The sequence below is a fragment of the Periplaneta americana genome, chromosome 17 (genome assembly GCF_040183065.1).
Source record: "Periplaneta americana isolate PAMFEO1 chromosome 17, P.americana_PAMFEO1_priV1, whole genome shotgun sequence".
NCBI classification, from domain to species: Eukaryota; Metazoa; Arthropoda; class Insecta; order Blattodea; family Blattidae; genus Periplaneta; species Periplaneta americana.
In genome coordinates this window covers 110,013,635-110,028,539 of record NC_091133.1, presented here as the reverse complement: position 1 = coordinate 110,028,539, position 14,905 = coordinate 110,013,635, and the positions used below count along the sequence as shown (strand labels likewise).

The following is a 14,905-nucleotide window of genomic DNA, read 5'->3' as shown; positions in this document are numbered from 1 at the left end:
CTTCACATAATTTAGTGTGCATTGCTGAGAATTGCCATGCAAGCAATTTTTTTTCTACGCTCTTTCTGCCACAAACTGCAACTTTTCCGCACTAGCCATCTTCATTTTTCACAAAATTTTTTTTTCGATACACCTTGTGCAACCACACATCTCTCACACCTTTCAAGAAAATAGTAATTCGACAATATCCTGTGTCTCTGCATCAGCTCTAAAGTTTCGCGAGCCTAGTGCTCTGTGTCTGTTTTCAATTTTTTTTTGTAGTGCAGCTCTTCGGCTATTTCTTTAAATTTACACTCAGAAATAACCCAGGACTCACTACAAGGACGTCATTTTTAACATCTATGATAAAGGTAGTTGGTTACTGTAATCTATGCACTTGACTTAAGGAGCTATGAAAATCCGACTATGTCGGCAAACAGAGTGCTGCCAGCAGACACAGGCAGCCGCACCAGCGAATAGGGATTATAAAGAATGGACACTTCGCGTCGGTACCTTTGATGTAGCCGGACTGATTTAAATGACCTTCAAGCCAGCTAAAGCGTGAGATTCTGCTTTCTCCCTAGAGTTGGCGCTGACATCACACCAGCTAGCAGTCGACACAGCGGAAATATAACTCATATAATTAATACATCTAGGTACAATGTGTACTCAAATAAAATAAACTGGATCCATAAAATAATAAATCCGTCATCAACTGTAATGTCTAGACTCTAGAGTTCCTTTATAACGAGAGTTGAGACGTTCACCCCAACAACAATTAAAATATGTAATGATTTGATAGCGCTGAAAATGGAAAAACAAAACTCTTACGAGAAGTAAAACCATAGACATATATTATATTATATACAAATATTAAACGAATTCGATACTTAATTTTATAATGTATTATATTATTTTATAATATAATTTATGATATCTGAAATATAAAATATTATTACAACTAGTTTGTCACTGAGAAATAAGAAAAAGCTGTCAACTTGAATTTATTTGAAGCAAAGCGTTACTGGATTATGCAATAAGGTAGGAGATGTTTGGATCCTGTGTCTCAACTCTATTCTTAATTATTATCTTAGCGTATGCTCGATTACACTAACCTCTAGCGCTTGAAAGTGGAACTATACGCTGGCGCACAGAGAAACAAAACACAGGAAAATTCGGTCAGTGTCCATTCTTTATAATCCCTATTCGCTGGCCCCACATTCACGGATGAACCTGTCCTCTGTTTGTAGGTTCTGTTGAAACAAGCAAACAAATAAATAAAAGCCAATGCTTTATTTCTGATTTAACATCACAAAGGAAAAAAAATCAACAATTCAAGGAAGCAATAATGTATTTATTTCAAAACTTCAACGTTGAAGCAGACTTGTGCACTTCCTTCTGGTTCAGTTCCCCTGACCAGGAACCCTGCTGACGCGCTTAATCCACTTCGTAAAGCGAGATACTTCCAGGAATGTGAATGGTTTCCCTCCTGTGCAGTTCGTAGTGCCTTGTGCCAGCATGCCCCACTGGACATTTCCGACCATGAAGGGGGCTCCAGAGTCGCCCTTTGACCAGAAATCAGAAGAAAAGTTAAAGAAAACCGCGAAGAAAATAATACACATTTTGGCATTTCACGTTTTATTCCTTTCTTAAAAATTAGTTTCTTAACAATTCATTTCATGTAAAGATTAGTGTTTTGGTCCTACAGAAATTACACTGGTCAACAATGAAAATGTTTCAGGCTCAAAGATAGCTAATTCTTATATATTTCCACCTGCTGAATTCAAAAATCACCATAAAAATGACAGATTAGCTCTTGCTTTGGAGATAAAGTGACATTTCAGTTTTTAGAGTCAACATTTTCAGTTTGGGGGAAATTTTGTTTTGCGAGTTGGCACACCTGTCAAATAACAAAACACAAATGTTCTTCAGCTGTTTGTAAGTTACAAACATAGATATTGTTGCTGTGACTGTGAATTTCATATTATTTATGCTGTAATTAAGGCAGAATTTCTGGTTTGGAAGTGTTTTTAAAGTGTAAAATTTGTAAAAATGCAACGAAAATTGTGTGTTTGAAGTATAAAATGAAGACAGTGTGAAACAAGAAGAACCCAACAAGGCTTCCACATCCCATGACCCTGATTTTGAGGAAAAAAGATGAAAAAACCGCACAGACTGAGTCAAGCGGAATTGAGTGATCTCATTAGAGACCTTGACCTGTCAAAGGAGAAGGCAGAAATTCTAGGGTCTAGACTACGGCAATGGAATCTTCTGGAACGTGATGTCAGGGTCTCACAGTACAGACAACGTCACAGGGATCTGCTTCCCCCCCCTTTTTTTTTTGAAGAAAAACAATCTTGTTTGCTGCGACATTAATGGCTTGAATGAAATGTTTGAATTTGAACCATGATCCAACTGAATGGAGGCTATTCATAGAATCCTCCAAGCTTAGTTTGAAAGCTGTATTACTTCACAATGGCAACCGTCTTCCTTCTATTCCTGTTGGTCATGGAGTTCACATGAAGGAGACTTATGCAAATATGACAGCCCTCTTCTACTCAATCAAATATCATGAACACAAGTGGAAAATCTGTGGTGATCTAATTAGTCATTGCTGTACTCTTAGGAATGCAACTGTACACAAAATATTGCTGCTTTTTATGTATGTGGGACAGCAGTGATAGAAAATCACATTATATTCAAGCAGACTGGCCTGCAAGAAATCATAACCCTAGCGAGAAAAATGTCGTTGCCGAGCCTCTCGTGGACCCAAAAGATATTCTTCTTCCACCCCTGCATATTAAGCTGGGTTTGATAAAAAATTTTGTCACAGGTATAAACCAAGAAGGACAGGCCTTTAAGTATGTAAGAGAGAAATTTCCGAAATTAAGTGATGCCAAAGTTAAGGAAGGTATTTTTGTCGGGCCACAAATTCGAGAACTTGTAAAGGATCCTGCATTTGACCAAGTTTTGGAGGGGAAAGGAAAGGAAGTTTGGGAAGCCTTCAAGGGAGTTATTCATGGATTTTTAGGCAACAAAAGAGATTATAACTACACTCAGTTGGTGACAGTGCTCCTGCAAAAATACCATAACTCGGATGCAAAATGTCCCTTAAAATCCATTTTCTCCACTCCCACCTCGACTTTTTCCCTCCTAGTTGTGGAGCTATCAGTGATGAACACGGAGGAAGGTTCCATCACGATATTTCTGTTATGGAACAAAGATATCAGGGCCGCTGGAATGAAACAACGCTTGCGGATTACTGCTGTCTTTGCGTAGGGATGCTCCGGAACTCACTTACAAGAGGCAAGCTAAAAGACGACGATCTTATGAAGCCACACATGATTCTCTTCAGACCCAACCATCTGCCAGGTATTCTCCCATAAATTTAGAACTCATAGAATGTAACTGCCATTCAAAAAATGTAAATGTACTTTCAATGTTGTTGGCATATGCAATTAAAATGTATCATTTTCTCTTAATCCGTTAAACTGAAATACTTCCACCTATTGTGTATGACAGAAATTAGAGCTAAGAAAAATTTTTTATTGTCATATTCGTTTTTCTCAACCCAAAATTAGTGAGAATTGACTCATGAAGTGCAAGAAACATTCAAAAAAATTTTTTTTGTTGCCCAGTGTTATCTGTGATTGTTACCATTTGTTATTAATGGAGAAAAATTCGCTCCAGCGCCGAGGATCGAAATCGGGACCCCCAGTTCTACGCACTGGGTGCTCTAATCACTTAGCTACACCGAAGTTCAACCCACTGCACCGGATCGAATCTTTCTCTTTTGGTTCTTTTCCCTTAGTGGCCTTACTCCATGTTGGACTTTATATATTAATATAGAAATAAACCGAAGGAGAAATATTCGGTCCGGTGCGGTGGGTTCAACTCCGGCTTATCTCAGTGATTAGAGCACCCATTGCATACAACTGAGAGTCTGGGGTTCGATCCTCGGCGTCGGAGAGAATTTTTCTCCATTAATAACAAATTCATTTCAGTTTATTTTCTTGAACTGTCATTTAAAATTGTTAATGGATGAGCTTGTTTGCTATACACAAAAAAATATATTTTTTTTCCTTAATTTTGTTGAGAGGAATTTCTCTATAATTTAAAAAAATAAAATGTTTTACTTCACTTAGGAATTGTACGATGTAAACAAACCATGTGAGCAATACTGTCATTCATAGAAATATTGGCCAATTGATTTATTCGGAGTAAATTCACCATTGTTGCAAAGAGAATATGAACTGACTGAAAGACAATAATATACATTCGGTGAAGTCACTTTCATTGTAGCGGTTATAGAAATAAATTAAAATGTACCTGTAGGCAATTCTTAATAATAAATTAATAAATAATAGATAAATAATCAAATAAAGGCAAAAAATATATTTTTTTAAATTAGGCATTTATATTAAAAAAGGCAGAAAAGGGTAACAAAGAACTGTGATGTTTCAATCACAAAGGTATAATTCATACAGATTTACTTTCAAAATGAAGATATATTTAACACATTTAAAAAGACATTCTGCCAAAGCTCCGGGCTCTAATAATTAGTGTGCAATACATGTATATCTTGTCAATTTATCCCGTCAACTAATTCACTCTAACCTTGTCACAATCCTTGGTCTCCTGTCACTTACATATCCCTTCAAATGTAACCTAACCTAACCCAACCTAACCTAACCTAACCATGTCCTCTGGAACTCTCCTCTGGAACCCAAACACTTTATTGCACTTACGAAGCAGGAAGACTGTGAATTGGAAGCAGCAACGGCGCATATCGTTCTGTTGACCAGTCTCCAGCTTCGTCTGCATTGCCTCTTCGTAATGTACGTTAAATCCAATGCTTGTAGAACTGACGGGATTTCTCTTCTCGGTGCAAACTGTTGACAGAAAACACATCGCTGAGGAACAAGATGGATCGGGATAAAATCACGCAATATCTTTTGACATTTTTCTTAAAGTTCAAAATTTTACAGTAAAATTTTGTTCCTTTAAAAATAAATTATTTATTTATTTTCAGTAATTTTAACCGGAAAATCTAGAAAATGCACCTGTTAACACATTGACGACATTGAATTTCTACCATCAAACTTTCGAAAAAAAAAAGTTTTATTCCGCCCCTGAGCATGAGTTCTCCTCTTTCAGGGGCGAGCTAAAGGTTTTTCTATATATAAAGTATGTTATGTTATAATTATTAGCAAACTAATAAATAAATAAATAAATAAATAAATAAATAAATAAATAAATAAATAAATAAATAAATAAATAAATAAATAAAACGTTATCAAATGCTACATTCCAACAACAAAATTAGCTTTAAATGCTAAAATTGACTTTTAAAGTATTAAATTTTTCAATTGCTAAGTTGGTAACATTTACAATAATAATAGTAAGTTAATAATAATAATAATAATAATAATACACACCTGAGTATAACCCCAGCCGATGAAGGTGCCTTTTGTTCCACGTCTTAGTCTTCGACGGAACTTTGGCAGAACAATAGGCTGGACTGCCTCGTTGAATACGAAGGGCTGCGTAACCTGAAGACATGTAGACCACCAGAGATAGTACAAGAATAAACAAATAATTTAATTTTGTTTTATAGTTCATATTGTCTCAACGACTTATTCAAAAATATGTATAGGATGTTTTATTATTGTAGATACAAACCACAAATGTGCGTAGAATACAATAAAACAAGACAGAAAGTCTCAGTAGGATATACATAGATCCGTTAACCAGCAGTTTCTGAACTATACTAGGCTTTATTAGGTCTCGTTAGTACAGGATCTCTGAGGTAACATAACATCCGACTTGCACCAGAGTAAGAGAGCGTTATAACAATATGACTACCGATCATGATAAGACAGGCATCAGCACGTTTCTTCATCAACAATTGTACACGTTCGAATATCCTTGGCGTGTCTCTAATGCGTTGACAACCATTGAGAATATATTCCCGGAGCTCGTTAATATTATCAAGAGGCAGGAATATACATTTAAATATCCTCAAATAAAAGATCATCGGATTGAAGTCGGGGGACCTTGGAGGCCATAGTGTTGGTAAGCCATGATTTGTTGTGGAAATGTGTGCAAGAATTCTCGAACATTAAAATTAAAGTGATCCCGTACTCTCTCATGCGAGTACCACAGCAACTGCTTTCCTCAGAGAGGCACATCATCCAAAAGATCACCTATTGGAAAAGTGGAGCTACACTCGACTGTTATGTCTGTACGGTAATAAATGACCAACACGTTAATGCTGTACGAAATTACGAAACTATAAGAACTCGTTGCTTGTCGGGATTGCAAGTGAGCAGAGATCAGGCTACAGCATCCGTGAAACAATTAAGGCAACATCTTCGGCACCGTGAATTTAAAACCTGGTGTGCATACCCCCAGAAAGGAAAAGTTTGAAGAAGTACCTGCAGCCAACTCGTGGATCATCAAGCATGAAGGATTATTAAGTTCTGAGTGAAGAGAAATGCTAAAAATGATTGCGATGGTGGCACCAGTACGTTCTCTCCCTGGTCGCTCTACAGGCACAACCCACTGTAGGCACTGCAATGAGTATGAAACTTTACCACATGTGCTTGGGAGTTGCCCACAGGGAGAAGTACTTAGAATAAAACGTCACAACATCATATGTTCTATGATCGCAGATGCTCTTCGATCCAAAAATCTAGACGTTCACGAGGAAGTTCATTGTATTGCTGATGGTGGAAGCAATCGTAGGATCGATATCATACCTATAAATAGGAATAACAGGCAGCCGAAATAATTGATCCTACGATCATATTTGAAATCTCAGCCACTCAACCATCTGAAGTGAACGAAGAGAAAAAGAAAATCTACGAGCCCACGATTCAGTAGCCTACCTACCAGCGAAATACAATATTGAAAAAAAATCACAGTTACCGACCTCTTCTTCGGAACGAGAGGCACCATTCCGAAAGCCTTTGTAAAGTGGAGGGAAAAATACAAGCTGATGAGGGATCTTCAAGATGCCATCGTCACCACCATAATAAAATTTTTTGTAGCGATATTTCGTCAGCATCTTTATGGCGTACATTCAATTTAAATCATACTTGGTTCCATTTTTTTTCTTATGTCTTAGTCACTTTTGTCTGAAACCTGTTTATACAATTTTTCATTTTAAATTTTATTGTGAGCTATTCTGTGTCGCTGGGCAAACCCAAAAAATTGGGTCAGACCAATAAATTAAATATACGAGATATATTCAATTGGTGCCACAGTCATTACATATCTTGGAAATTGTTGGTTTTCGGACCTATATTTATCAGTGCTTTTCATTGTCTTCTGATTACCCCTCATGCTTACTTACAGAACTTCTTTACACTCGTCCTCCTACACCGTAGAAATACCACGCCTCTGGAAGTGTTTACCTAATGAATCCAAGGATTGCTGAATAGTAATCATTAATCACATTTCAAAACTAAATGGGACAATTCTCTCTTATTCAGTGTTTCTTAAGTAGTCTGACACGAGTTGATTTGTGTTCCTACTCTAGATTTAAATTAGGAGGTTATCTTTTAAATCTTGTGAAAATATTAGTTTTGTTAATTAACCAGGATATAATTAAAACAGTTATGCTGATCATAAATTTAGCTTGACTCATTTAAAGTGTGTGCAACTGTGTAAACATTGGTAATTTCGTGATAATTTCATGAAAATTAATTTAAAATGCAAATGTGTAAATATATCCTTATTCAGATTTTTTCATCTAAAAGACGATAATTTCCTGTACAAATCTGGAGACATAAAAGATTGGACACGATCTTGAACAAGTGCCATAAACCACTTTTACAACTTAAGCTAAAAGGTTGGTTATTTCGTGATAACCTTGGTAATTTCGTGATATTACATTGATAATTTCGTGAGAGGTAGAAGAATTGTGGAAAAATTCATTAAAGTCTAATAGTATTCTCATTTATTGTTGCAAGACTTCAAACATAGTAACTGTGGCTAATACTCATAGCAAGAATACATAGACATATATATCAGCACATAATGAGAATGAAATCAAAGTAAAAATTGAAATTGAAAAGGGATCTCCTTTGCCATGAAAGGGTGAACAATTTTATTACGGACTTTACTAAGAAAAAGTATCACGAAATAACCACTGCTACGAAATTACCAATGTTTACCCTATACATTTTTGTGCGGTTATGTTTATTTTACTTACACCAGATTGAAAGAATGAATGAATGAATGAATGAATGAATGAATATTTATATACCTGTAATCGAAATTTTTCTGGTAATTTTCGCTCTTCCAAAAATAATTGCTGTTAACATGTATAATTATTCATCCTGAGACCGAAAATAGCTTTTTTGAAATTTTTGTTTGTATATCTGTCTGTCTGTCTGTCTGGATGTTTGTTACCTTTTTACGCGATAATGGCTGAACCGATTTATATGAAAATTGGAATATAAATTAAGTTTGTTGTAACTTAGATTTTAGGCTATATGACATTCAAAATACTTTATTTAAAAGGGGGGTTATAAGGGGGCTTGAATTACATAAATCGAAATATCTCCCTTATTATTAATGTTCGTGAAAAACGTTATATAACAAAAGTGTCTTTAAAAATGATTTCCGATATGTTTCATTCCAAGCAAAATTTTGATGGGACCAAATTGCACCGAAAACGGATGTTCTCTGAACCAAATGATCATAATTTAATTATTTGCATGTAATAACAATTAAGAAACATGTTAAAGGAATTATCATTGCACTAAATGAGTGATCTCTGGACCAAAATGATCGCATTTAATTATTTAAATACAATTTAAATTAAGTGACGTATTAAACGATTTATCCTTCTATCAAACAAGAATGTTCCCTAGACCAGATGTCCTATTTTAATTATGTAATTAATACTATATTTATTTCTAACAAGTGCAGCGGAGCGCACGGCTACAGCTAGTATACAAATAAATGAGTAGATAAGTAAATAAATATATACACCGTAGAAATACCTCGCCTTTAGAATTCTATACCATACGACGCCAAGGACTGCCGGATTCAAATTCACAATTCAGAATTAAATTGGATATTTTTTTTTATTCCATGTTTTTTAAATACTGGTAGACGAGTTGATTTGTGTTCCTCCTCTAGATTTGAATTAGAAGGTTCTTTTTGAAATTGTGTTAATATCTTAATTTTGTTACTTAACTAGGAAATAATTGATGTACTTAACGATAATATTAAAGTTTGTGCGACTGTAGCTTCTGTATATCTTTGTGTGGTTATGACGACCTTATCTATACCAAACTAAATGAATGAATAATAAATAAATGAAAAGTAAAACGTTAATAAATAAATAGTTAAATAGACAAAAAATATATAGACAAATTGATAAATAAATAAATAAATAAATAAATAAATAAATAGATAAATAAATAAAGAAGTAAACAATAAAAATAAATATGAAATAAAAAATAAGAAATAAGAAAAAAATACAATTAAAAATAAATAAAGAAGAAACAAATAAAAAATAAAATAAAAAAATAAAAAGAATAAAATAATTCAGGGATTGGTCAAGGAGAGCTCAACTTTTAATAATATTCTATTTAATGAATCATAGGTCTAGTATCAATAATTTCTGAATGCGTTAATTTAAAATCTGGCCAAGGGGCAGCTACATTTCATTTGATATTCAATTGAATTACTCAACAGTCCGATATCATTGTTTCTAATTGCAATAATTCAGACATTTTTCAAAGGAGAGTACAATTGTTTAATAAGTCTGACATCAATAATTTATAATTTCAATAATTTCGAGATTGCTGAAAAAGAGTTGACTTTTATAATACTATTCAATTCAAATAATCAGAATTCCGTTATCAATAATTTCTAATAATTTTCAGACATTTAGAGATTGCTGAAAAAGAGTTGAATTTTATAATACTATTCAATTCAATTTATCAGAATTCCGATATCAGTAATTTCTAATTGCAGTAATTCAAGATAGGTCAAAGGGGAGTGTTGTTTCAAAGTTTGAGTTGTGGCACAAACTTAACTGCGATCGCAATATAGAATACTACTCTCGCTTCGCTGTGGAGAGAGTTTGCATACGCATAATATATTATGACAGAGCTGGGATACGATCTCACGACCGGCAGAAGGATTACAAGGTCGGCGTGGTTCTGTGCAAGTGCGCGCGCATCTGCTTCCTGCGGCATGTGCTGTGGCGTAGAAAGGAGAGGGGAGAGGAGAGAGAGCGACCGCTGCAGAGAGGGGAGATATCCAGATTATTCGAGAATTCCATCCTGACATCCGTGGAAATCTTCTAGGCATCTGTCGATTGTTCGGGAGATCGTACTCTCTAGAAACTATGGTTTGGTTATAAAAGAAGAGACGCGATTGAACTGTAGCAGTGTTGTTATAGTCAGTGAACAGCAAGCCAGCCAGTCTTGTGTAGCAGTGAAGCCAACTTCGAGGCCGGAGTTCGACTTGAGTTGTGTCCGTAACTGTGGAGCCGGAAGTCCTGAGTTCGAGTGCAGTGGACCGCAGTTGGGGACCTGAGTTCGAAGTTCAGTGGACTGTCTCTGAAGGTCTGGGGTTCGAGATACTGTGAACTCGGGTGACTGAGCTAGAAGAGCTTACTAGCCAAGGCAAACGAACTGAGAACTAACAGTTCTGATTTGTAAATAGTGCTTTGTGAACATTAGTTAAGATTAACAGTTCATTGTTGTTCTCAATAATCCAAGTAAATTGTCATTGTCGTCTGTGGAGTGCAATAACGAATACTGTGTTGAGTGCAAATCCTATTGTTGACGAGAGGGTTTAAGGTGAATTGTAGAAAGGAATTATTGTTGAAATAATAAAATTAAATTGTTGAGTTGGAATAAAAGTTACAATATAAACTCACATTCAAGATGGCAATGTCGAATGACCTGTACTGCTTGACTTCATAGTTGTAATGTCTCCTTATGTAGTTTACATTTCGTACAATAGCATTCGGGTCATTAGCAATGTAGAATCCAGCCTTCACGATATAGTCGTTATAGTCCCTTGAACAAGGAAAAAAACATTCTAAATTAATTAAAAGCGAACTTTTAACGAAATATTTTAAGGGACACCAGGACTGAGTTTTAAAAAAGGGCCAATAATCAATTTTCGTTTTTCCTTTGTACGAATATTCCTTGGGAACTTAGGAAGTTGACACTAATAGGATTTTTGCGTCTGCTTCTTTCTTGAGGTCTAGGAAGAATGTTTATATAGGAATACTCCATATGTCAGTACTCTATCTCTTTTCATAACTTTACCTTTTTCACGAAACTACTTTTTTTCTGTATCCGAAATGCTTTGTACATGTCCATGTATGCAGGATGATTCAGGACTCTGCAAAAAAACTCTGGGGATCGATAGATCTCTCAATGATGATCATTTTTCGTACAACAACCCATGTTTTCCGATGCCTCTTTTAGGAGCTAAGCGATATAAAAAAAGACTGCTGTACTGTACTTCTGCATTTTGTGTTTTCGATATTTGTTTAGTGAAGACATACGCTGATAATTCAGTGATGAAAGTGATAAGTATTAAGTCATTTTCCTTTTTAGATGTTCATTAAACATATTATTATTATTATTATTATTATTATTATTATTATTATTATTATTATTATTATTATTGTTGTTTGGAAGTAAATCCCGAAAAGACAAGGTATATGATTATGTCTCGTGACCAGAATATTGTACGAAATGGAAATATAAAAATTGGAGATTTATCCTTCGAAGGGGTGGAAAAATTCAAATATCTTGGAGCAACAGTAACAAATATAAATGACACTCGGGAGGAAATTAAACACAGAATAAATATGGGAAATGCGTGTTATTATTCGGTTGAGAAGTTTTAATCATCCAGTCTGCTGTCAAAAAATCTCAAAGTTAGAATTTATAAAACAGTTATATTACCGGTTGTTCTGTATGGCTGTGAAACTTGGACTCTCACTCTGAGAGAGGAACACAGGTTAAGGGTGTTTGAGAATAAGGTGCTTAGGAAAATATTTGGGGCTAAAAGGGATGAAGTTACAGGAGAATGGAGAAAGTTACACAACGCAGAACTGCACGCATTGTATTCTTCACCTGACATAATTAGGAACATTAAATCCAGACGTTTGAGATGGGCAGAGCATGTAGCACGTATGAGCGAATCCAGGAATGCATATAGAGTGTTAGTTGGGAGACCGGAGGGAAAAGACCTTCGGGGACGCCGAGACGTAGATGGGAGGATAATATTAAAATGGAATGAGGGAGGTGGGATATGATGATAGGGACTGGATTCATCTTGCACAGGATAGGGATCGATGGCGGGCTTATGTGAGGGCGGCAATGAACCTTCGGGTTCCTTAAAAGCCATTTGTAAGTAAGTAATTATTATTATTATTATTATTATTATTATTATTACGTATATTATGGGAATATTATTATTACGCATATTCTTGGAATATTATTATTATTATTATTATTATTATTATTAATTATTATTATTATCATTATTATTATTATTATTATTATTATTATTATTATTATTATTATTATTATCATCATCGATGGTTTCATGTTATTATTGTTTCATATTTTCGTAATATTTATAAATTTTTATAGTATTCACTAAGTATAAAATAGCCACCGGAAAGGCCCAGTCGGGTAAAGCGCTTGCTTACCGATCCACAGTTGCGCTCGGGCGCGGGTTCGATTCCCGCTTGGACAGATTACCTGGTTGGTTTTTTTCTGTGGTTTTCTCTAACCGTAAGGTGAATGTCAGGTAATCTATGGCGAATCCCTGGCCTCATCTCGCCAAATAATATTTCGCTATCACCAATCCCATCGATGCAAAATAACCTAGTAGTTGATATAATGTCGTTAAATAACCAAGTAAAAAAGTATAAAATAAAACTCCGGAACATACTTTGAGAAACGCTGCTTTATGGTAATTCATCAGTTGTCCACACTGAACGAAGAGTGGCCTAGTGTGTACATACATTTTCGGAAATCGCCATGAGAGATAATAGCCATAGTGGTAACCACGATTAGAGTATACAGTATTATAAACGGTAAATACCTCTGCAATGGCATAGGATAATGTTTTCAGAACATGTATTATGCTGCCGTGCCGCACGCTGCAGCTGCCGTGCCGGTCCGAGCAGATCTAAGAGGCGTGGCTATAAGCACTAGGGAGCTCTCGGCTCAGGACGTGAGACACGGGCAGTAGTGAGAATTCAATATTAGTAAGTAGTTGAAATAATAGCTATTTATGGTCCTAGGCAATCAAGACGTATTTTATCCACGACAGCAAGGTTTGACCCACGAGACGTCAGTAGCTTATTTCAATTCTGGTTGTATTCCCTGCATTGAAAGTAAACGGTAGAAATCACTTACGTGCCGTTAGCAAAACAGTGGGCAGCTGTGAGCACCTTATACTGGTTGATAATCGAGCCCGTACACTGTAGGCTTCCAAATACTAAAATTTCCACCTGAAATGGTGAAACAAAAAAATGTGTTACGAGTCTACTTCATAATTATACGTCCTACAAGTTTCGCAACAATTCGGTTGCTTTGCCATGCTTTCAATATCAGCATTTACAGTTTCTCTTTAACTACAGGTTTAATACAAAGTTTTTCCCTAATAATAAATACTTATTAGGGGAGAGTCGGGTAGTATCGGACATCGTGTAGTATCGGACAGTGCGTTTCTTTCATCTACCACCATGTGGTAGTACCTGAATGACATGGTTACGTTTCTCTATGCGACATCACAGAAACGTAACCATGTCAATCAGATACTATTATCGTGTGGTGTATGAAAGAAACTCACTGTCCGATATTACCCCATGTCCGATAATACCCGACTCTCCCTACTTAAAAATTAGATACTGGCATGCGATTTTCAGCAAATGATACTTCAACTTGAAGTGTTTCCATGCATACATTTCAACATGTGCTCCGTTGTTACCTACAGAATTTATGCTTACCACAAATGGGAACTCATTCTTCGTGGCGTTCCTTCCACCAATTATTCTCGGCTGTAAAGGATATTGTGCTTCTTCTGCTGAGCTGAAATCTGTAAATACATTCCAGACAACGAGAAATGCTTTAGAGGTGCAATGTCTACTGTCCGTCCGAGTGGTTATGTCGCATATCGGTTTTCCCCACCCGTTTCTGCTGGCCCCTCTCTGAAAGACTAGAGGCGGACTAGTCTTAGCTCTTTGCTGAAAACATTTGCTGTTCGGAATTGTACGTCTTCGTAATATTATATAACTGTTCGAAATAATTTAAAGAAAAGGCTCCCGTTAAACAACTGTCAGGTGATTTTCCCCGTTTCGATGACCCTGAGATATGGCCACTCAGACAGGCAATAAGTGGCACTCTTCATATTATGCAGTGATACACGTAAGACTAACGAAAAGTCGAAAGTAGATTTTTTTAAGCAAATGCCCAAACGCAACACTACGATTAATATCAGTAAAATCTTCGTACCTGGATTTATGCATAAGACAAGAAGTAGGATATATTGTTTCATGTCTGTCTGTCCGTGTGAAGTATTCTGAGGAACTGATCTGTTATTTCTCGTGCTTCGACTATATCCATCATCAAGGCATCACTATTTGTAATGTATAGTCCGTGTTATTTCATCACAGTTAATTAATTTTAAATTTACGATCACCTTAAATGTGACTTGAAATACTGTATGTCAAGCATAAAGATCAATAAATTCACGTATAAAAATGTTTGTTGATAATAGAAGGTCGTATTTTAATGAAAGTAAATTATTGGAATTTAAGTAGTTACATTCCCTACACATACTTGTTGCATTAATTCTGCAGTGCTCGGGAAAAGTGACAGAAGTCAATTTCCACAAACGTTTTTTGATAATTTATTGACAA

General features: G+C 35.6%; 1 protein-coding gene across 1 annotated transcript; it reads right to left on the bottom strand.

The window, feature by feature from the left end:
* Positions 1–1,239: 1,239 nt before the first annotated feature.
* LOC138692560 (chymotrypsin-1-like) lies at positions 1,240–14,605 on the bottom strand. Its single transcript, XM_069815532.1, has 7 exons — positions 14,499–14,605; positions 13,994–14,082; positions 13,401–13,495; positions 10,889–11,030; positions 5,418–5,531; positions 4,728–4,871; positions 1,240–1,544 (listed from the first exon to the last, which is right to left on the bottom strand). The coding sequence occupies exons 1-7, from the start codon at positions 14,539–14,541 to the stop codon at positions 1,383–1,385; spliced, it is 789 nt and encodes a 262-aa protein (XP_069671633.1). The 5' UTR covers positions 14,542–14,605; the 3' UTR covers positions 1,240–1,382.
* Positions 14,606–14,905: the final 300 nt, after the last annotated feature.

Coding starts and splice junctions, on each gene's coding strand:
- LOC138692560 (XM_069815532.1), bottom strand. CDS start 14,541: ATGAAACAATATATCCTACTTCTTGTCTTATGCATAAATCCAG. Junction 11,031..13,400: donor CACTGTTTTGCTAACGGCAC/GTAAGTGATTTC, acceptor TCCTTGTTCAAG/GGACTATAACGACTATATCG. Junction 4,872..5,417: donor TCGGCTGGGGTTATACTCAG/GTGTGTATTATT, acceptor TTCTGTCAACAG/TTTGCACCGAGAAGAGAAAT.